At 38.2% G+C, this 22585-nt stretch overlaps 1 protein-coding gene across 1 annotated transcript in view; it reads right to left on the bottom strand.

The window, feature by feature from the left end:
• Positions 1-211: 211 nt before the first annotated feature.
• The window catches only part of aacs (acetoacetyl-CoA synthetase), a 66543-nt gene continuing 44169 nt past the window's right edge, over positions 212-22585 (bottom strand). The window contains 7 exon segments of the mRNA XM_061766862.1: positions 212-1106; positions 5949-6151; positions 6999-7057; positions 9498-9567; positions 15461-15586; positions 15986-16004; positions 16006-16100. Of these exon segments, the coding sequence (XP_061622846.1) occupies positions 969-1106; positions 5949-6151; positions 6999-7057; positions 9498-9567; positions 15461-15586; positions 15986-16004; positions 16006-16100 (710 nt within the window). The 3' untranslated portion in view covers positions 212-968.

Below are 22585 nucleotides of genomic sequence, written 5' to 3'. Positions count from 1 at the left end.
CGCCGGCGTTTTCCTGCTTCCTCCACTTGCGAACCGTGGATTCGTTGATCTTGAATTCTCTCGCGGCTGCTCGATTCCCGTGTTGTTCCGCCTAACTGATAGCTTGCAGTTTAAACGGTGAGCTAGAGGAAGTGGCTAGTTATAAATATACAACAACAACAACAAAAATACAAGAAATGTCTGTGGCGTTGACTGACACGTCTGCACGGAATGAACTGGAAAAAGTCACATTTATGATCATATTTCCATATTTTGGCCACAAATATTTACACACTTTCAATTTTGATGATGCACTCTTGGTCCCTGCCTGGTTCATGGAACCAAATTACCAAAGTCATACTCACTTTCATTCATTATTTCGTGATTAAAAAAAACAACTGTTTTAAGACCTCTTTACACAAACCTACATGGACAAAAGGATTTGATAGACATTTGTCTGTATATTGTATTTCTGAAGAGCAATAATAAGACTTAGTTCAATTCATTGTTTTTAACCATTAGAATATTAAATGTGAGCTTTTCCATCTGACATTTTCTAGAAGATTAGAAGCTGTCACAGTACTTTAGTCCAAATACTCTATTTCTGAAGCCCAAATACTCTATTTCTGAAGCCGACTATCTATTGTTCCATTAGAATATTAAACGTGAGGGGTGTGCCCCCCCCCCCCTGGCATTTCACAGAATGGAAACTGTCACAATACATTTATCAGACCACAATAATAACAATTAAAGTTCATAGCCAACTTCTGTATCGTCCATTTAGAACGTTTAGCGTACGTTTGCGGTTCTGGGACTTCAAACTGGGTGAGGAAAATGGCGGCTGACGTCAAACCAAAGTGCTCATGCCAAAGCTAAGAGTGCCCTCCTTTGTTTGTTAGCAGCGTTGGTTGTTCGCTGCTCTCATGTTAATGGGGCAGCAAAATGAAATTGTCTTTTAATTTCATTTTTAACATTTTCTTCCTCGTGGTTCAAAAGTTCTGCAGTTCCGGAATGTTCTTGTAGAGGTCCAGAGATTCGGGGTTGGAGAAAGCCCCGCGCTGGGAAACCTCGCGACCAGCCAGAACTTGCTTCACCGCCACCTCCACCTTCTTTCCGCTCAGCGTGTACTAAACAACAAGAATGGAAATGACATGATGGGTGTGTTGTCACTTTTGTTAAGAATTTTGAAGATTTGTTCAAATTAAATTAAATAAAAAATTGCGTTAACCTCAGTTGATTAGAATACAAGAATATTTTATTGGTGACATTTCAAATACAGGTGTAAATTTAGTATTTTTTGGTCACTTTTATTGACAATTTTGAAAATGTTTTCAAATTAAGTTAAATTGAAAACTGCATTAAATCAATTAGAATATAAGAAAATGTTATTAAAAATATTCCAAATACAGATGCTGATCCAGTATTTTTTGTCACTTTTGTTAACAATTTCGAATACTGCTTCGAATTATGTTAAATTAGAAATTGCATCGATGTTTACCAATTAGAATGCAAGAATAAATTATGACATTTCAAATATAGATGCTGGTCATATATTTTGTTGTTGTTAAGAATTTCTGGTATTTATCCTTAATTTTATGGATAGTTTTTGTTCAAGTTGAATTCAATTTAAGTTGAAAAATTAAAATACAATCAATTATAGAGCAGTTTCAGATCTAGATATTTCTGTCACTTTTGTTAACAATTTCTCACATTTTCCTCAATTTTGCAGTGAATGTATGATCAAATTAAATAAAAAGAAAATTGAAATAAAATCTAAATAGATTTCAGACATAGTTGGTGACCCAGTATTTTTGCTGTCACTTTCTAAAATTCTGCAGTCAAAGTTTGTAAAATTAAATTAAATTAGTGCCGTCACAAAGATGCTGAGATGGTATTTATTATTCTCACTTTTTTTTTTTTTTAACAATTTCTGACATTTTTCATCATTTCGCAGTGAATGTTTAATTCAAAATTAAATTTAAAATAAATTTAATTGACAACCTGCGTGCATAACGCTTTAGTGGCTTGCAGTAATATTACATTTAAATGTAATACATTTAAAATAAATTTAATTAGCCGAATTTCAGATGATGATGATGTGGATCCAGTATTTTTTTTCTCATCCCTTTTTTACCACTTTCTGATATTTTTCTTAATTTTGCAGTCAACAATTGTTAAAATTCAATGAAATAAAAATAAAAGAAAATAGAAGGACACTATACAATTAAATGAACTTTTGTAGTTTCAGATAAAGGTGCTAATCCAATGATTTTTGTTGTTGGCACTTTTGTCATAATTTTGGCGGAGTTTTCTTCATTTTTCACTGCCCTCTGTCAACATTTTTTATTATTAAATTAAAATAAAATAAAATTTAGTCAAATGAAACTAGTCTAGTTTCAGATGAAGGTGCTGATCCAGCAATGTTGTTCAGTTCAGTTCAGTTTATTTTTGAAAGGGGACAATGCAATTTCATAAAACACATGAAGTACACATGGTTAAAAAAGCCAGAATTAGCCAGAAGGCTAGTTTTCATCTGTAGTCCCCTGGCCATGATGTAAAAAAGCAGTAAAATACATCTACAAGACATTATAATACAGGATACATAATCAAACTATACTATTAAGAGAGAATAAAACCATAATTTTTTTGATCATAACAAAAAGACAACATAACATACTTGTCTTTTAGTGTTGGCAGCTATAGGTGTTAACTAGCCACATTTTCAGTTTTTTTGTGAAGGCCTTGTATGTTGTAAGCAGTTTAACCTCCTTAGGTACTGAGTTCCACTCACCAGCGCTCCTCACTGACCAGGCTGACTTACTGAAAGTGCTCCTGCGCAGAGGAATGAGACAGTCACCTCTGACAGAGCCTCGAGTGACACGCTCAGAGCTGTTTCTTTGGCTGATGAACTCAGCCAGAGGAGCTGGGGCCAGATCATGCAGTACTTTATAAATCAAATTTAAATCTGCAAATATGTGAAGACGGTCCCAGTTTAAAAGACTGTATTTTTTTAAAATTGCACAGTGATGATAGTGCCTTGGTTTTTTATCCATCACTTTAATTACTTGTTTGTACAAAACTTCCAATGGTTTTTTTGCATTCTGACCAGCCTGGGACCAACTGGTTATGCAATAGTTAAAGTGACTAAGAATCATCGAATGCAGGTAAATTTTTGCAGCTTCAGTTGACATTTCATTCCGAATTGCACGAAAATTTGCGAGGTTTAATTTGATATTTTTACACAATTTGTCAATATGGGCTTTAAAGGAAAGCTGTGAATCAATTATTAACCCAAGATATTTGTATTGGCTGACAATTTGCATTTTTTCTCCATTAACAAGTATGTCGGGGTCAGGTGATACTCTATTTGTTTTAGTGAGATACATGCCTACAGTTTTAGAAACGTTTAGCTGCAGACAGCACTCCTGCAACCAAGTTGTGACACAGGACATTGTATTAGTGAGTTTAGCAGCAACAGTATCTTTGGAGCGACCATGAACAAAGAAAACTGTGTCGTCTGCATACATTACGCACTCTGCTTCAGAGCAAACAGTGGGCAAATCGTTGATATAAAGACTAAATAAAAGGGGGCCCAATATTGATCCCTGAGGGACTCCAGAGGTTAGCCTAAGAGACTCTGATCTGCAGTTGTTAACTGATACAGATTGTGTTCGGTCATGCAGATATGATTCAATCCAGCTCACAGCTTTGCGAGAGAAGTTAAATTTTGAGAGCTTGGTAAGAAGAACAGAGTGATTTACTGTATCAAAAGCTTTCCTGAGGTCCAAGAACACCGCCCCTACAACTCCACCCTTGTCGAGAGAAGATTTTATTTTCTCAATGAAGAGGCATGTAGCCATTTCAGTGGAATGCTTGGATCTGAAACCAAACTGCATGGCGTGGAGAGAGGGGGAGCTGCTGATTAAATAATGGACAATCTGCTCTGACACCCATTTTTCTGCAACTTTGGAAATGGCCGGAAGAATGCTTATAGGTCGGTAGTTATTCAGAGAAGTTGAGTCACCGGATTTAAAGACAGGGGTAACAATAGCAGATTTCCAGGCCTTTGGAAAGTGACCAGATGAAATTGAAAGATTAATGATTGAGGCAATAGGAGGAGCAAGAGTTGAACCTAGATCTTTGAGCATGCTCGTGTCCATTCCAAAAACATCCTTTGCCTTAGATGGTTTGAGTGAATGAATTAAATCGATAACTTTGGTCTCAGTAATATTTGTAATAGTAAAGAACTGCGTTGTAGACAATGCAGGGTATTCCTTCATTTGTTTTACTGCAAACTTAGAAGAGATTTCTGACACAGATTCAATGAAGTAGTTGTTAAAAGCATCAGCCATCACTAGAGGTTCCGTCAGGATGTTTCCATTTAATTGAATTTGCATTAGTTTTGTTTTGTTATTTTGTGTGACACCCAATAGTTTTTTAATATAATTCCAGGTTATTTTTGAATTTCCCTTCGCACTATTCAGAGCAGTAATGAAAAAGTCAGCTTTAGATTTTCTTATTTCTTTCACTACCCTATTTCTCAGTGAGATAAAGTGCTGTCTATTGTATCCTGATTTGACCGACAACTTCAAGGAATGATCGCGTTCTTTCATCAGTTTCAGAATAAATGTGTTTAACCAAGGCAGGCCATTCTTTCTAGCTTTTAGTTTAATTATCCGTGTAAATTGTATAATAATTTATTGTATTTTGTTGGCAAATTTAGAACAATCCTCATCTAAATTTTTACCAGCGAGTAATACATCCCAGTTTACTTCTTGGATGGAATCTTGGAAATTTTGTTGTTCATGTTTTGGTATCCTATTGGATTCAGTGGTGGCCAAGGGTTTGAAGCGCTTTTTATTTAATTTTCTTGAAACCATTATAAGATTGTGATCAGACAATCCTGTGAGCATATTGTATGGCTTCAAGATCCTTTCTGGCCTATTAGTAAAGGCTAGATCAATCTGAGTTCGGGTGGAGTTTGTAATTCTCGTAGGGCCATTAATAACCTGAGTCATATCCATATCATCCATAACCCTTTTCAATTTTTTCCTAACTTTGTTAACTTCCCAATTAACATTTAGGTCACCCATTATTATCACCTCTTTTGCAAGATTGAGTTGTTTCAGTAACATTTCCAGCTTTTCATAGAAAGCGGCATTTGATGAGGGAGGCCTATAAATAACTACAAGAATAAAAGACATTTGCTGTGACAAAGAAACAGTTAGTCCAAGAAATTCTAATCCATTCTCATCTGTAACATGTATTTCATTACAATTAAAAGTGACCTTGGCATAAATCATAACACCTCCTCCCTTAGAACCCTGTCTGTCGTTTCTAAACATTTTATAACCAGGTACAGATAGTATTGCTGAGGGCGAAGATTCATGGAGCCATGTCTCAGATAGGCAGAGGAAGTCAATATTTGAGTCAGTGAGAAGGTGATTCACCTGATCACTTTTCGTTAAAATGCTTCGTATATTTAAATGTGCACAAAGAATGCCTTTTGGTTTACGTGTTGAGTCCCATATTAATTTAGAGTTATTAACGGTTTGGAACGCCCTCCATTTAGTATCACTTTTGTTAACAACTTGTGATATTTTACTTCAATTATCAGTGCCATCTATGTTTGTTGAAATAAATGAATACAAAAAGCCAATTCAATTAAAAAAATGCTAAATGCTAAGTGCTAAGTACCAAAGTATCTAAATACAGTTCAGTCTCATAACTTTTACGTTCAATAAATTTGTATTTAATCTTTAAGAACTGTTTGTTTTAATCAGGTACAATTTTATTTACCTTTTATATGCAATACATTTCAATTAATTATTGTGCTATTGTGCTTTAGCGCTGTATTAATATTCAAACGCTTTAGTGGCTAACAGTAATATTACATTTAAATGTAATAAAACGTTTTACGGATAAAACCTCTGTCATGTTTTTGCTAAATACTTTGAGTGTACTATTACGGGAATGTCAGGTATCTGGAGCAGGAGGGCGGGCACGTGACGGGCGGACAGCGCTTTCCGAATGGCCGCCTTCACTTTGGCCACCAGCTCAGCGCTGAAGGGCTTCTCGGGTGCCATCTTGAGGAACAGGAGCACCCTCTCCTCGCCGTCGGCATTGTACTGAGGCACGCACAGGCTGTCCGATACCTCCTCGAAGGCCTCCACTGCCGTAGGTACAAAAGGAAGGCATGACGATTTGTTTTACATTGACTATTTTCTGTGTATATAAAAAGTCTGCACACCCCTGTTCGATGTAAAAAAAATATAAATAAAAATAAAAATGAGACCAAGATATAACATTTCAAAACTGTAGCCACCATTAATGCAATCTGTACAACTCAATTGAAAAAAAAAAAATAATTTTGGAAGTAAAAATTGACAGGTTGCACAAGTGTGCAACACCCTCTTATAACTGGGCATGTGGCTCTGTTCCAAAATAGCCAATCACATTGAAACTCATGTTAAACAAGAGTCAGCACACACCTGACACCATTTCAATTGCCTCTGATTAATCCCAAATAAAGCTCAGTTACAATCACTTATTTACTTTTACATGGTTACAGTTAGTTACTTTGTCGCAGTCACTTAATTACAGTTAATTACAAACTGGGTTATTACTGTCCCTGGGTTAAGAATCAGCCAATCACATTCAAACTCATGTTAAATGGGAGTCAGCATATAAAGTGCCTCTGATAAACCCAAAATTCAGTTTAGGTGTTCTAGTAGGCTTTTCTTGACATTTTTTTATAGGGTTTGTGCTAACACTGACTGTTATTTGGGAGTCAAAGTTATCTCAAGTTGCATTGTAACTCTGCCTATTCGTTGTGATTTGATTGTGGCTTATTTAACTTGTGACTTTTCTTTTTAGGGACCATCCACCTATCAAGGGAATAAAGATGGACATTAGCTATGGCGTACAATATTGTATTTCTACATTTTTATAATGTTTTAACAATATACGCTGTCCCTATTTCGAAATACATTTTCAGACTTGATTCCCTTGAGGCTCACCAATGTTGTAGATCTCAGAACTGCCAAAGCGAACACCATTGGGGTTCAATGTTCCATCACTGTGGAACAAATACACAGACAAAAAAACATTAATACAAATACACACCTAAGTACGACGAAGGGGGGGAGAGGGTGAAAATACTGTCAAGACAAACCATAATTTTTTAAATGAACAGATTTATAACAATATCTTTAATTTTTTTCAACTCAGCATGAAAGTCTGCCCTTGTTTTAATGTTTTTATCATTGTCATTAATTTAATTGTTTTTGTTTTATGTTTGTTTAATATTGATTTTTATACATTTTATACATATATTTTTATTTGTACAGCGCTTTGTTTCAGCTGCATTTGTTTTTTAAAGTGCTCAATAAAGTTGAGTTGTTAAATTTTTGTCTTTTTTTCTGATACTTTGTGTTATTTTCCAATATTTGTCTATTATAGATTGTCTTTTTATTTTTTTAAACTATTGTTTGGGTATTTTTATTTCAATCTAATATTTCTGTACTGTATACTGTACTGTATTTCTGTTATTTGTTTCTAATATTTTTGGTATATTCTATTTTGAATTATTTTTTAAATATTTTTCATGTGTCTAGTATTTTGGAATAATGGAGTATTTTTGTCTTGTTTTCAAATTGTACAATTATTTTTGCAATTCAATTTCTTCTAATATCTGAGTAGCCAAATTGTGAAACACTTTTACATTTCAGAAAACAAATTAACAAAAGCTGAAGCACTTTTACATTTCAGAAAACACATTAACACAAGCAGAAACACTTTTACAAAAGACGAAACAAATTACAATTGAGACAACCCGGAAAGGGAACGTCCAACATTATTAGGAATCCTGGAAGGCCACGCCCTGCTCCGATCTTACTGGCTCCAGGACACGCGCCGCTGCACAATGCTTAGCTGCTGTATCCCGGTAGAACACGTTCCACTGCTTCCAGACGGTAAAAGAAGTATCTGACTTATTAAGTGTGGCGGCGTTAATATAATTGCCATTAACCCTAAAGCCCGTCGAACACTGTGCAACGTTGTCGAATCCGACTGGACCGAACCATCGCATAAAAATAAGAGTTGCCGACACCCCCTCCGCACATTGATTGTATTATATATGGACGCCCTGAACAGCGAGCCTGTATAGGCGTTTGATGCTGTATATACTATATACTGTACTTGATCACATTTCTTAAACCATAAAAAGATAGATTAATAGTTTAGGAAGAAGCAGGTTGTTAAAGAGAGAGGATGCTAGCGACAATTGAAATGATGGCTATTTGAAAGGAAGCTGCCGGCTCCATTCATTGGAACGTACATTCTGGTCACAAACTTCGCTGTTTCATGCGCATGCACATTATACATTAGGAATATAGGTTAGTATTCATGTAAAACAACATTTGATGCTTTACGTACTATTTATATGGCTTGAGCCGAGGCAAGGCGGCGGCACGGCTCGCAAACCCGGAAATGGATTTTCACCGTAGGGGAAAGCGTCTGTGCATTTTGATTGAATGTAAACTGGGAGGTGAAGACGCGGCGCAAGGGAGATTATAATTTTGAATCGCGTCAAAACCAGCGGCCCGACCGATCGGCCGCTCAAGGAAACAGTTGCCAAACCACGCACACTGCGCCATAGTTCAGTCGGGTTCGGCGGCGGTGCTCGGTGTGAGCCAGCCTTAACCACCATAATCCTAACCTTAACTCATACTAAACTGCCTTAACCCCAACCAGAGTCCGAATCCTAACCATAATAAACTTTTGTTTTTTTTTTAATTATATTTGGGATGGATGTCTCGTTACATCTGCATAGCCGACCCTTTCCGAGATGCAGGAGCCAATCATGTTGAAGCGGGGCGGGTCTGTCGAGAAAGGCTGTGGGATTTCTAAGAATGTCTGTGAAATGGGACGTTTCCTTTCCGGGTTGTCTCAATTGTAATTTGTTTTGTCTTTAGTAAAAGTGTTTCTGCTTTTGTTAATGTGTTTTCTGAAATGTAAAAGTGTTTCCGTTTGTGTTAATTTGTTTTCTGAAATGTAAAAGTGTTTTGGCTTTTGTTTATTTGTTTTCTGAAATGTAAAAGTGTCTCACAATTTGTTATATTGTATACTTCCAGGTCACCGTAACAAACTGATGATGCTACATTTTCCGAAAAAGAAAAGATTTAAACTGTTAATCAACAATTGTTTGTGGCATGTTTTTGATATACGTTGCTGTAAACATGATTTTAGCACTGCGAAAAAACAGAAATGTGACTTACAGTGCATGTTTAAAAAAAATTGAAAACAGGGAAAGTTCTTTCACCAAGTTAGGCATTAATGAGTATATGAATGGTGTTTTTTCGACAGTGTGCTGAATAGGAATACACAAAGGGAGTCCACCTATGGTGCTTGACATTCGTTCAAAGACTTTAAAAGTAGAATACATGACTTGTCGGGAGTGTGATGGTCTTTCCGTGAGCTCATCCCTTTAAAAATATAGACGAGGGTGCTTTACAGACCTCCTGCCGAGCATGACAATGCCTCCCGTCTTGGGATTGATTTTGCAGTAGTCACCGTGGGCCCACACACCTACAAATACCAACCACAACACAAATTGTCATTCTTGTAAACGTACAAGTCATAAATTATATGAACACTGAGAACAAGAGTGGGCTAAATCCATTTTGGTCATTTTTAAGTTAAGCGCAGAAATTAATAGAGGAGAACGCACACAGTGGTGTAAAAAAGTGTTTAGCCCCTTCATATTTTTTTTGCAAGTTTGTCAAACTTGTTTCCAATTATCAAATGTTTTAAATGAAGATTAAGGGAGAAAAAACATCCTAACCTACATGCCCCTGTGTGGAGAAAGTGATTGCCCCCAAAACCTAATAACTGGTTGGGCTACCCATAGCAGCAACAACTGCAATCAAGCGTTTGCGATAACTTGCAATGAGTCTCTTATAGCGCTGTGGAGGAATTTTGGCCCACTCATCTTTGCAGAATTGTTGTAATTCAGCCATGTTGGAGTTTTTTTTTTAGCATGAACCGCCTTTTTAAAGGTCATGCCACAGCATCTCAATAGGATTCAGGTCAGGGACTTTGACTAGGCCATTCCAAAGTCTTGATTTTGTTTTTCTTCAGCCATTCAGAGGTGGACTTGCTGGTGTGTTTTGGATCATTCTCCTGCTGCAGAACCGAAGTTCGTTTCAGCTTGCGGTCACGCACAAATGGTCGGACATTCTCCTTCAGGATTTTTTAGTAGACAGCAGAAGTCATGGTTCCATTTATCACAGCAAGTCTTCCAGGTCCCGAAGTAGCAAAACAGCCCCAGACCATCACACTACCACCACCATATTTTACTGTTGGTATGATGTTATTTTTCTGAAATGCAGTGTTACTTTTACGGCAGATGTACTGGGACGTACACCTTCCAAAACGTTTAACTTTTGTCTCTTCAGACCACAGAGTATTTTCCTAAAGGTCTTGGGGATCATCAAGATGTCTTCTGGCAAAATTAAGACGAGCCTTAATGTTCTTTTTGCTCGGCAGTGGCTTTCGTCTTGGAACTCTGCCATGCAGGCCATTTTCCCCCAGTCTCTTTCTTATGGTGGAGTCATGAACACTGACCTTAACTGAGGCAAGTGAGGCCTGCATTTCTTTGAATGTTGTTGTGGGGTCTTTTGTGAGCTCTTGGATGAGTTGTCGCTGCGCTCTTGGGTAATTTTGGTTGGCCAGCCACTCCTAGGAAGCTTCACCTCTGTTCTACGTTTTTGCCATTAGTGGATAATTGCTCTCACTGTGGTTCGCTGGAGTTCCAATGCTTTAGAAATGGCTTTGTTACCTTTTACACACTCACAGATCTCAATTAGTTTCTTTGTCATTTGTTCCAGAATTTCTAGATCTCAGCATGATGTCTAACTTGTTTGGATGTTTTGCTCTACTCTGTCAGGCGGGCAGTATCCGACCTGTCTGGCTAGAGGAATTGAACTCGGGTATGAAAAAGCACAGTTAAGAGTATGTGTTAGCGGGGGGTGCAATCAGTTTTTCCTCACAGAGCCATGTAGGTTTGTATCTTTTTTTTCTCCCTTAATAATAAAAACAATTTAAAAACTGCATTTTGTGTTTACTTGTGTTGTCTTTGACTAATATTTTAATTAGTTTGAAGATGGGAAACATTTAAGTGTGACAAACATGCAAAAACATAAGAAATCAGGAAGGGGGCAAACACTTTTTCACACCAGTGTACCTTTCAGATGAATACCGATTGAAATTAAGGTTTAGGTCCAAATTTGACATAGACTGCACTCAACACTGGCCCAACTCCCATGTTTTAAAATAAATAACTTGTTTTCTTTGAGTTATTTGAGGTCTGAATATGTTGCATCTTTTTTGTTATTTTGACCATATCATTTTCTGCAAATAAAAGCTATAAATAAAAATATTTTAATTTGGAATTCGGGAGAAATGTTGTCAGTACTTTAAAGAATGAAACAAAAATTCTTATTTTACTCAAACATACCTATGAATAGTAAAATCAGAAAATAATAGTTTTCCAGTGGTGTCTTATTTTATTTCCAGACCTACAGTGTATATATACCAGATAGAAGCCTTTATAAGCATGGTTTTGTGTAAATTGGGCAAAAGGAGTTTTCATACCACCCAAGCATTTTAACCCTCCAGTATCTTATCCAACTTTTCAACTGCCAAGCAGAAACCATTTAAAGGCAATATTGTTCTTTAAAAAAAAAAAATAATAATAATTAAAAGAAAAACTGTCCTAAAATGGCATTTTAACTTTAGGTCTGTTTAATTTTGGCCAGGGATATTTTATATTAGTTTTGTACTGTTTTGTACTGAAATGCAATTAAATGCATTTTTCCAGAGTTACCAATATTATGTCCATTATATGATTCAGTCATCCACTAAAATCCATTTAAATTAAACCATGTTGCTTTTTAGGACAAATATTTTTATACGATTAAAATCAAATTAATTAATCTTGATTAATTAGCCTCTCGTTAATTGGATACATTTTTTCAATAGAGTCCCACCCCTAATACATACAGTACATAAAAAGACATTTTCTTTCCTCACTGACATGAAATAAGACAGAACTTTTCCTGTTTTAGGTCAATTAGGAATACCAAAATTATTTCTGTTTACTTAATGATAGAGGCACGGTGGCCGACTGGTTAGAGCGTCAGCCTCACAGTTCTGAGGACCCGGGTTCAATCCCTGGCCCCGCCTGTGTGGAGTTTGCATGTTCTCCCCGTGCCTGCGTGGGTTTTCTCCGGGCACTCCGGTTTCCTCCCACATCCCAAAAACATGCATGAATTGGAGATTCTAAATTGCCCGTAGGCATGACTGTGAGTGCGAATGGTTGTTTGTTCCTATGTGCCCTGCGATTGGCTGGCAACCAGTTCAGGGTGTACCCCGCCTCCTGCCCGATGACAGCTAGGATAGGCTCCAGCACGCCCGCGACCCTAGTGAGGAGAAGCGGCTCAGAAAATGGATGGATAAATGATAAAATATTAGGATAAATTTTTGGGGACAATTTTTCATTACTTTGTTCAAGTCAGAGGTTTTACATAGTTTTCACTGGTATTTGGTACCATTGCCTTGAAACGATATGACCTGGTTCAAGCATTTTAGATAAACTTCCACAAGCTTCTTACAATAGTTGGCAGGAATTTTGGCCATTCTTCCTGAAAGAACTGGTGTAACTGAGCCATGTTTGTAGGCTGCCTTGCTCGCATGTGTCTTTTCAGGTCTGAACAAAAATGTTTAACAGGAGTAAGATCAGGGCTTTGCGATGGCCTCTCCAAAACATTGACTGTTATCCTTAAGCCACTTCTGTCAGAATGGTTTGGGTCATTGTTTATTTGGAAGACCCATTTGCGCCCGAGCTTTACCTTCCTGGCGGATGTCTTGAGATGTTGCTTCAGTATTTTCACATAATGTTCTTTTCTCATGATGTCATCTATTTTGTGAAGCGCACCAGTCCCTCCTGAAGTGAAACAACCCCACAACATGAGGCTGCCACCCCCATATTTCAAAGTTGGGATGGTGTTCTCAGGTTTGCAAGTTTCCCTTTTTTTCCCCACCAAACAACAATGGTGATTATGGCCCAACAGTTCAATTTTAGTTACGTCAGAATACAGGGCATGTCTGCAGAAATTATGGTCTTTGTCCGTGTGTTGATTTGCAAACTGTAATGTCTTTTTTTTGTTTTGTTTCTTTTAGAGTAATGGCTTTCTGGTAGCGTGGCCTTTCAGCCCATGTTGGTACAGTTCTCGTTTTACTGTGGATAATGACACACTCTTACCAGCTTAAGCCAGCATCTTCACAACAACTTTTGATTTTGTTCTTGTGTTGATACAGTCCCCTCTGAAAGTAATGGAACAGCAAGGTCAATTCTTTTGTTTTTGTTGTATACTGAAGACATTTGGATTTCAGATCAAAAGATGAATATAAGACAAAAGTTGAGAATTCCAGCTTGTATTTCATTGTATTTACATCTAGATGTGTTAAACAACTCAGGACAGAGCACCTTTTGTTTGACCACCCACCCAGACATTATTAAATTAAGCGAATAATATTTAATATATTTTGACATAACCCTTACTAGCAATAACTTCATCAAGCCAGCGCCCCATTGACTTCACCAGACTGTTTCATTCTTCATTTGAAATGCTTTTCCAGGCCTTTACTGCAGCCTTTTTCAGTTCTTGTTTGGTTCTGGGGGTTTCTTCCTTCAGTCTCCTCTTCAGGAGTTAAAATGAATGCTCCATTGGGTTAAGGTCCGGTGATTGACTTGGCCAGTCTAAGACCTTCCACTTTTTCCCCTGATGAAGTCCTTTGTTGTGTTGGCAGTGTGTTTTGGGTCAGTCTTGTTCCATGATGAAGCTTCTCCCGATTAGTTTGGATGCATTTTTCTGTAAATTGCCAAACAAAATGGTTTTGTAGACTTCAGAATTCATCACAAGTTACATCATCAATCAAGACTAGTGAGCCTGTTCCAGAAGCAGCCATGCAAGCCCAAGCCATGACATTACCTCCACCATGCTTCACAGATGAGCTTGTGTGTTTTGGATCATAAGCAGATCCTTTTTTTCTACATGCTTTGGCCTTTCCATCACTTTGGTAGCGGTTAATCTTGGTCTCATCAGTCCATAAAACTTTGTTCCAAAACCTTTGTGGCTCATCTCTGTACTTCTTTGCAAAATCCAATCTGGCCTTCAGATTGTTTTTGCTGATGAGTGGTTTGCATTTTATGGTATGACCTGTATATTTCTTCTCTCGAAGTCTTCGAACAGTGGATTGTGATATGCCCTGTGGAGGATGACAGTGATGTCACTGACAGTTGTCTGTGTGTTTCTTCACGGCTTTCACAATGTTTCTGTCATCAACTGCTGTTGATACCCTTGGCCGACCTGTTCGAAGTCTGTTGCTCAGTACACCAGTTTCTTTTGTTTTCAGGACATTCCAAATTGTTGTATTGGCTATGCCCAATGTTTGTGCAATAGCTCTGATTGATTTTCTCTCTTCTCTCAGCTTCAAAGTGGATTGCTTTTCTCCCATAGACGGTTTTCTGGTATTCATGTTTGCTTAACAGCAAATGCAGTTTTCACATGTGAAACCCAAAGCCAGAAAGAAGCAGTATGTTTAAGCAATCAATCTAAAAGGCAACACCTGAGGAACTAGAAACACCCATCAGTCACATGTTCCAATATTTTTGCTCGCTTGAAAAGTGGGTGGGTTCAAACAAAAGGTGATCTGTCCTGAGTTGTTTAACACATCTAGATGTAAATACCATGAAATAAAAGCTGGTATTCTGAACTTTTGTCTCATATTCATCTTTTGATCTGAAACCCAAATGTCTTCAGTAGACAACAAAAACAAAGGACTTGACCTTGCCGTTCCAATACCTTTAGAGGGGACTGTATGCACATTTCGGACCAAAGCATATTCATCTGTAGGACACAGAACCTGTCTCCTTCCTGAGCGGTAAGATGCCTGGACATTCCCATGGTGTTTATACTTGCTTGAAAAGATGAACGTCGCACCTTCAGGGATCTGGAAATTGCACCCAAGGATGAACCAGACTTGTGCATGTCCACATTTCTCATCCTGATATCTTGTCTGATTTCTTTTGTCTTTTCCATGATGTTACACAAAGAAGCAGTGTGTTTCAGGTGTGCCTAGTTCAAATACAACCACAGGTGCCGCTCTAATGTTGTCAATAATTAAAATTTTAATTTATAATTACATTTTTTTCCGAATATTCCTGTTTTTAAAAAAAATATTAGTGTTAATTTTAATCCAATAATTTTGTCTTTTACTACTTGCGACCACAAATTATTTCTCCGCTGAGAAAACTAGTTCATTATACGCTGTTCATATCCTTAGAACCGTTTTTCCACAATCCAAACAAGTTTTAGAATTTCAAAATCTGAAAACTACTTCACGACTTTCTACTGACCCGGGAAGGTGGAGAAGTAGGCTTTGCGGTACTTGCTGCTGTTGTCGTCATTCCAGAAATGCGTGGGCTGGCACGGAATGGGTTTCAAACACACCAGCTCGCCACTTTCTCCCCAAACAGGCTTACCTACACAACAAACATATTAAACACACACAGGCGCGCACGCACGCACGCGCACACACACACACACACACACACACCTGGTGTTGTATCCCTTTCTTCTCCCTCAGTTAAAGGGGCTTAGCGAACTCTTTCCCCACAGAAAGTGTCTCTAAATGATCCACTGGCCAGCAGGGGACTTAATCAAAAATCAATGGGCAAAAAAAATAGGAATAGCTTGAAAGCTAGATTAAAAAATTGGCTTATGTTTTTTTTCAGACGAGTTTACTCTGTTCCGTCTAATTACTCTTGGATTAAAAAGTCCTCTCAGGAGAACAAGTGTGCGCTGTTATGACAGTTCATTGCCCAAGGTTAACTTTGCAGGCCCAATTGTATGTTTGTTAATCTACAACACTCATCGCTTACCTTCAAAGTTCCACGCTTCCTACAGCCATGCCCAGGTTCCTTGTCTGGATCTCTCCCCGATACACCGGCACTGTTGGGTTATGACCCATGAAACATGACACGATGTCTGTGCCACCTGTGTTAATACAGAAAAAAAAAAACAACAAAAAAAAACATTTTAATCGTAATTGGTTATTTAACATACATGGTTCAAATGGCGCCACGGTGGCCGACTGGTTAGAGCGTTCAATCCTCGGTCCCGCCTGTGTGGAGTTTGCATGTTCTCCCCGTGCCTGCGTGGGTTTTCTCCGGGCACTCCGGTTTCCTCCCACATCCCAAAAACATGCATGGTAGGTTAATTGAAAACTCTAAATTGCCCATCGGTGTGAATGTGAGTGTGAATGGTTCTTTGTTTGTATCTGCCCTGGGATTGGCTGGCAACCAGTTCAGGGTGTACCCCGCCTCCTGCCCGATGATAGCTGGGATAGGCTCCAGCACGCCTGCGACCCTAGTGAGGAGAAGCGGTTCGGAAAATGGATGGATGGTTCAAATGTGGGTTAAATCAGACAAAATCTGATAGAGGAGTTTGTCCTTGACAGAATCCTGGAATTGGCCAAATTGACCCTAAAATGGCAACTTCAAAACAAAATAGCAGACTTTCTGTGTCTTTTCAGGCATGGCTTCTTGAGATATTTATGTATGTCTAGCTTTGAGCTAGCGATTTTTGTGAACAAAAACGAAGAAAAAAAACTAAGTCTGTGATGTATCTGAACATTCAATAGGTGTATTTATTTTATTTGTGGTTAGTTCTACAGTGAATTTCAACTGGAGTGTCAAACAACTTTAAGCAAGAAACATCCACTCTTACTCCCTGCTACTATGATACCACCTTAACAACCTGTAGTTGTGATCACAGGGGCTCTGCATGCTGTCCGGGCGCTGGTGGATAGAAGTGCTGGGGCAGCATGCATTGGACTGCTTGTATAAGAGTGGTAAAACAAACATTTTAGATCCGGTCCAATCCGATACTCGTTTTTTTGCTGACATCGGACAGATTTCCAATCTCAAAGATCGGATTGGGACACCCATAATGTTTAGCGCTGTTACCCTGATCTAAAGTATAAGATCTATAGCGTCATAACAACATAGCAGATTTCCTGTTTCTTTTCAGGCATGGATTCCTGAGACTTTTTGTGAGTCTACTCATGATTGTCATGCCTCCCAAATTTCATGTTGCAAGTGAAACTGGCTTCAGTGGCTGAATTTTTTAATAAGACCTTGAGGTTGTCTGAGTTGAGTTTTGGATTTTAGAGCCAGTCATCCAACTTCCCTGCATGCTTCGACCACACGCAATGAGGAAAACAAAAACTCTTGATGCCCATCTCTTTAGTAGACGTGGTTTAAATTTGGCAAGAATTGCACAAAATCTCTAGGACGAGTTCATTTTTGAAGGACCGCTGAAAAAATGCCCAAAATTAGCCTAAAATGTCCACTTCAAAGCAAAATGGCAGACTCCCTGTCTTTTCAGGCATCCAAACTTTTTTTTGTGGGTTTGCTCACTATAGACAAGTTTACTAAAGTTTGCGTTGCTAAGTGAAACAGGTTTCAAGGGCTTTCGACGAGTTCGTCTTTGATGGACTCCTGGAAATGGCGAAATTGACCCTAAAATGCATTCCAAACCTCTTGTGGGTGGAAGTCTAGTAAGTCTGTTTATCCAAATCAAGCTATGCTGGCATGTTACCTTACAGTATTTATTTATTTAACCTTTACCTATCCAGGTAAGGCAATTGAGAATAGATTTGCTTTTGCAATGTTGACCTGGCTGTAGAGAGCAGAGTAAAGCAAGGCAAAATAAAAGTTTTTTATTTACTATTTTACCATATTTTACCTGGCTGCCTCAGTCCCCACTGAAACATTTTTATCAACAGCAGGTGCCTGTAGTAGTCTGCCAAGGCTACTGACAATGTAGACAAACATTTATTTTATTTTTTTACTGCAGATATTTCATCCCAACATCATCGCTTAAAAACTTTAGTGAGGGATATTCTACATGATCGGTGCACCTGTTTTTAGCCTGTTATGAATCTTGTATTCATCATATGCTATGATATAATATGTTTTATGCACATATGTAACTATATCACATTGTATATGTGCTGTATACAGGATGTATTTTTTTTATCATACTTGCACTTCTCAATTGCCTTACCAGGTTAAATAAATACATGTAATTAAACTTACCTTTGCGTAGTGCATAAATACTCTGCAGCGTATACCAATTTATCTCAGTTAGTTCTAAATAGTCTACTTCTATTACTAACACAACAGTTCTGTCTGCTGAAAATAAATGAAAAGAAACCTCAAATTATGCATTTGGGACTTTTTGTTGCTTTTTCCTGTTGTACCAAACTTGTAACAAACCGTGACCCCAAAAACGAGGTACCGAACCGTGACTTCTGTGAACCATTACACCCCTACTTTTCAGGCATGGCTTCTTGAGACCTTTTTGTGGGTCGACTGATGGTAATCTCATGTTGCTAAATTAAACTGGCTCTGGGGAGTGATATTTTTTCTCTCCATTTGTCTCTTTGCACTTTGTGGTGTTTCTGACGAGTGCAATTTATCTCCTTTCTTTCATTGTTCCACATCTACCTGGTATGCATGGCAGCCTCCGTCATCCATCTTGTTTGCTGCTCTCTGCCCTTCCTTGCTTCCTTTCTATCTTGTCTTCTTCTTCTCATCAATCCCTGGGCCTCACTTTTATTATATCAGGCTCTCATACCGAGGTTTAATGAGATCCCAGGGGGGTCCAGAGGAAACTTCTGATTAAATGACAAGCTCAAGAGTGGGAAGATGCACAATTATTTCATTATTGTGCTGACTTGTATGGGCAGGCACACAAAGTGTATTTTAGGCACTGTTGCTTCCTTTGGTGTCATGTGCAAGTGAAAGTACAGAACATGTAAGACACTCCCCTGTTTTTACTACATTTATCTCAATACCAGACATGTATTTCTATCTCAATGCTTCTCATGTGAGAGAATGCTTCTCATGTGAGAGAACCTTTGAAATCCTGTGACAGAGTTGGCGGGCAAAATTCATGATTTTTTAACATTTTTTATTTTTTTGCGGTGTCTGTCCTGTATATGTAGTCCAATTTTGGAAGCAATCGGAAAAAATCTGGAAAGAGTGGTTCATCTTTGAAGGACAGATGTAAATGGCCAAAATGATCCCAAAATGGCAACTTTAATCCAAAATAAAAAGCCTACCTGTGTCTTTTCAGGCATAGCTTCTTGAAACTTTATTTTTTATAGATCTACTCATGATATATGTCTACCAAATTTTATGTTGCTAAGTTAAACTGGCTTCAGTGGCTGAATTTTCCCGACAGAAATGTGACAACAAACTCAAGACAAAAGAAAATGGCAGCATGTTGCAATAGAATTGTAAGTTAGCTGTTTAAGAAGTTGATTTCAAGAGGGAAGAAGCTGTTGGAATGTCTGCTAGTTCGAGTTTGCATTGATCGGTAGCGCCTACTTGAGGGAAGGAGCCGGACGAGCCAGTGACTGGGATGTGCAGGGTAAAACAAGATGACAGCAGAGAGGGAGAATGACATATGGAGAGCCAGACCATCTTAAATCAGGATGGGGTAACTCAGCAGTGAAAGTGTTAAAATCCCCCAATGAGAAGCAATGGGGGTCTCACATCACCTGCTGAAGTAATTTCTCTGTAACACACACACACACACACGCACACACACACTTGGACACAGTAAAGACACACACGACACTGGTACATGCATGTACGCACGCACATGACACACACATACAGAGAGGGTGTGTTGTCAGGGTGAAATGGGTAGAGGGGTCCCGTCGCATATGTCACAATGACCACCAGTTGGCCACATATGCTGGGATAAATCCTGACACACACGCACGCACGCACACACAAACACAAACACACACAGTCATGGCCCTAGGGGTCAAGGCTAGGTAGGCTGGCAGCCAATTGCATCACAGCCTGCTGTCGTTCTTGACAACAACGAGGAAAAGCAAACGGGGCGTGGCCCACTGTTGAAATGGGTGAAAATTAATATGTACAGTAAACGAGTGCATATGTAACTTGTATGTCACTAGAAGACACGCTAGTTACGCTTAACAAAATTGGGCAAAATAAAGTTAAGGGCAAATTGACCTTAAAATGGCCACCTCAATCCAGAATTACAGTCTTGTGTCTTTTTAGGCATGGCTTCTTGAGACATTTTTGTGGGAATACTCAAGATAGACATACCTACCAAATTATTACCAAAGTGAAACAGGATTCGGGGACTGAATTTTCAAACAATTCAAGGGAGCCTGGCAAATGGAAAAATGGCCCTGAATGGTTGCTTTGAACCAAAATATCTGACTTTCTGTATCTTTTCAGACATGGTTTCTTGAGAATATTTTTGTGGGTCTAGTTGTGATAGACATGTCTACCAAATTTCATGTGGCTAAGTAAAACCCGTTCCGGGGCTGAATTTTCAAAAACACTCGTGACGATGACTATGACCTACTCAACCTAAACGTCGCTGTAGGCATGCAGCTCAAAAGACGTGAGTCGTATCTACCACATGTGGGTAGAGTAGCCAAATATTGTACTCAAGTAAGAGTACTGTTACTTTAGAATAATATGACTCAAGTAAACGTAAAAAGTAGTCCTCCAAATAATTCAGAGTAAGAAAGTACTCAGTGAAAAAACTACTGAGTACTGAGTAACTCATGAGTAACTTCTGATTTATTTTTTAAATCAGAGCCTGAAGGTCAAATAAAACAAAACTAAATAGAATATGAATACCACTTAATCTAAAACACTAAAATCTTTATAAAATAAATTCAGACAAATTCAGCTACAAGAGATGGTGTTATACTAAATTATTTCTACAACTTAAAACAGAATAATACTGCAGGCTCACCAGGCAGATCACAAAAAAGAGAAACAAGGCTGTAGTGGATATAAAAAAGTAAACACAACCTTGTTCAAATGCCATATTTTTGTATTGTAAAATCATTTTGACCAAGCCAAATCATTTTAAAACTTTTCCCACCATTAATGTGACCTAAAATTTGTACAACTCAACTGATTTATTTTTGTATCTTTTTGAGAGTGGAGGTGAAAATAAACAACTGTCACATTCTTGAATGTAATTGACTTGGACTTAATGTTTAACTTGCTGCTTTCTTGGCCAGTTCACCATTGCAAAATAGATGTTATGTTTTAACTGTTCTTTTACCTGGTTAAATAAAGTTCAAATAAAATAAATAAAAATAAATCTGTTTGCACAAGGATGAACTGTCTCTAATAACTGTCATCTGGCTGTGTTCAGAAGTAACAGATCACATTCAAACTCATGTTCAATGGGAGTCCACACACACCTGCCACCATTTAAATTTTTAAGTGGAGAAAAAACAACAACACATGCATAGGGCCTTACAGAAACATTATTTGCTTCATCCACATAAATGACTCAATGAAGAAGCTGTTTGCTGACCAGACATTGATAAAGTGTGTGTGTGTGTGTGTGTGTGAGAGAGCGAGAGAGACACACACACATATACACACAGAGAGAGGGAGAGAGAGAGAGAGAGAGAAAGAGAAAGAGCAAGAGAGAGAGAGAGAGAATGAGAGAGAGTGAGAGAGAAACAGAGAGAGCGAGAGAGAGAGAGAGAGAACGTACCCCAGAAGATGCATATCTTCCAATTACTTGTGACCATAAAATATTGCTAATGTTGCCATATGCACGGCAAAAACAACAGTAAAAAAATCGGCAACTTACTGCGAGGTGTTTTCTCAAGTTAGAAGTGGGCTGAAATATCCAAGTTTGGGCAGTGACAAAACTACGCTGCATGTTAACGCTGTTGTTTTTCGTAGTCTGTAATGTAAACACGAGTCCCGCGCAGCTATCACGACTCACTTTGATTGGCCCGCGAAGCCCAATAGAAGACTTGTGTCGTTTGATTGGTGAACTTGAGCCAAATATTACTGTGCTAATCACAGTGGATTGGAGCAACGGCGCCCCATGGGGAAGTCGAAAACGAAAGTCTAAAAATAGATCACGAGCACAATTATTGATAAATGAAAGTAACGAGTGGCATATAGATTATTGTAACAGAATAAAAGTACTGTTTCTTCTTAACATAAATACTCAAGTAAAAATAAAACGTATGCTTCATTAAAACTACTCTGAGTAAGTAAAATTTATCCACAATGTTACTTGAGTAAATGTAACGAAGTAAATGTAGCGCGTTCCTTCCAACCTCTGGGATCTATCTATTCATATCTATGGGATTACACTTATATCGTGCTATGGACTAGCTACGTTAACTTCTAGGACCTTTTGTCGCTATGTGTAATATAAAGTGTAAAAGCCTGTAAATAACACATAAAAAATATGGCTCCATATATTACTTGGTGGGAGGGACAATCTATTTGTGGATGTGTAAGAACATTTTACTGTCCATATTTTCACGTCTACTCCGTTGACGTTGTGTGCAACGTGTCGGTGCGCATAATGTGTCAGTCAGTAAATGTTAAATGTTTCAGAGCTCACACAGAGACAGATAGCATTCTGCCACGCTGTCA

Source organism: Phyllopteryx taeniolatus, chromosome 3 (assembly GCF_024500385.1).
Source record: "Phyllopteryx taeniolatus isolate TA_2022b chromosome 3, UOR_Ptae_1.2, whole genome shotgun sequence".
NCBI lineage: Eukaryota > Metazoa > Chordata > Actinopteri > Syngnathiformes > Syngnathidae > Phyllopteryx > Phyllopteryx taeniolatus.
This window is presented reverse-complemented; position numbering and strand designations above follow the sequence as displayed.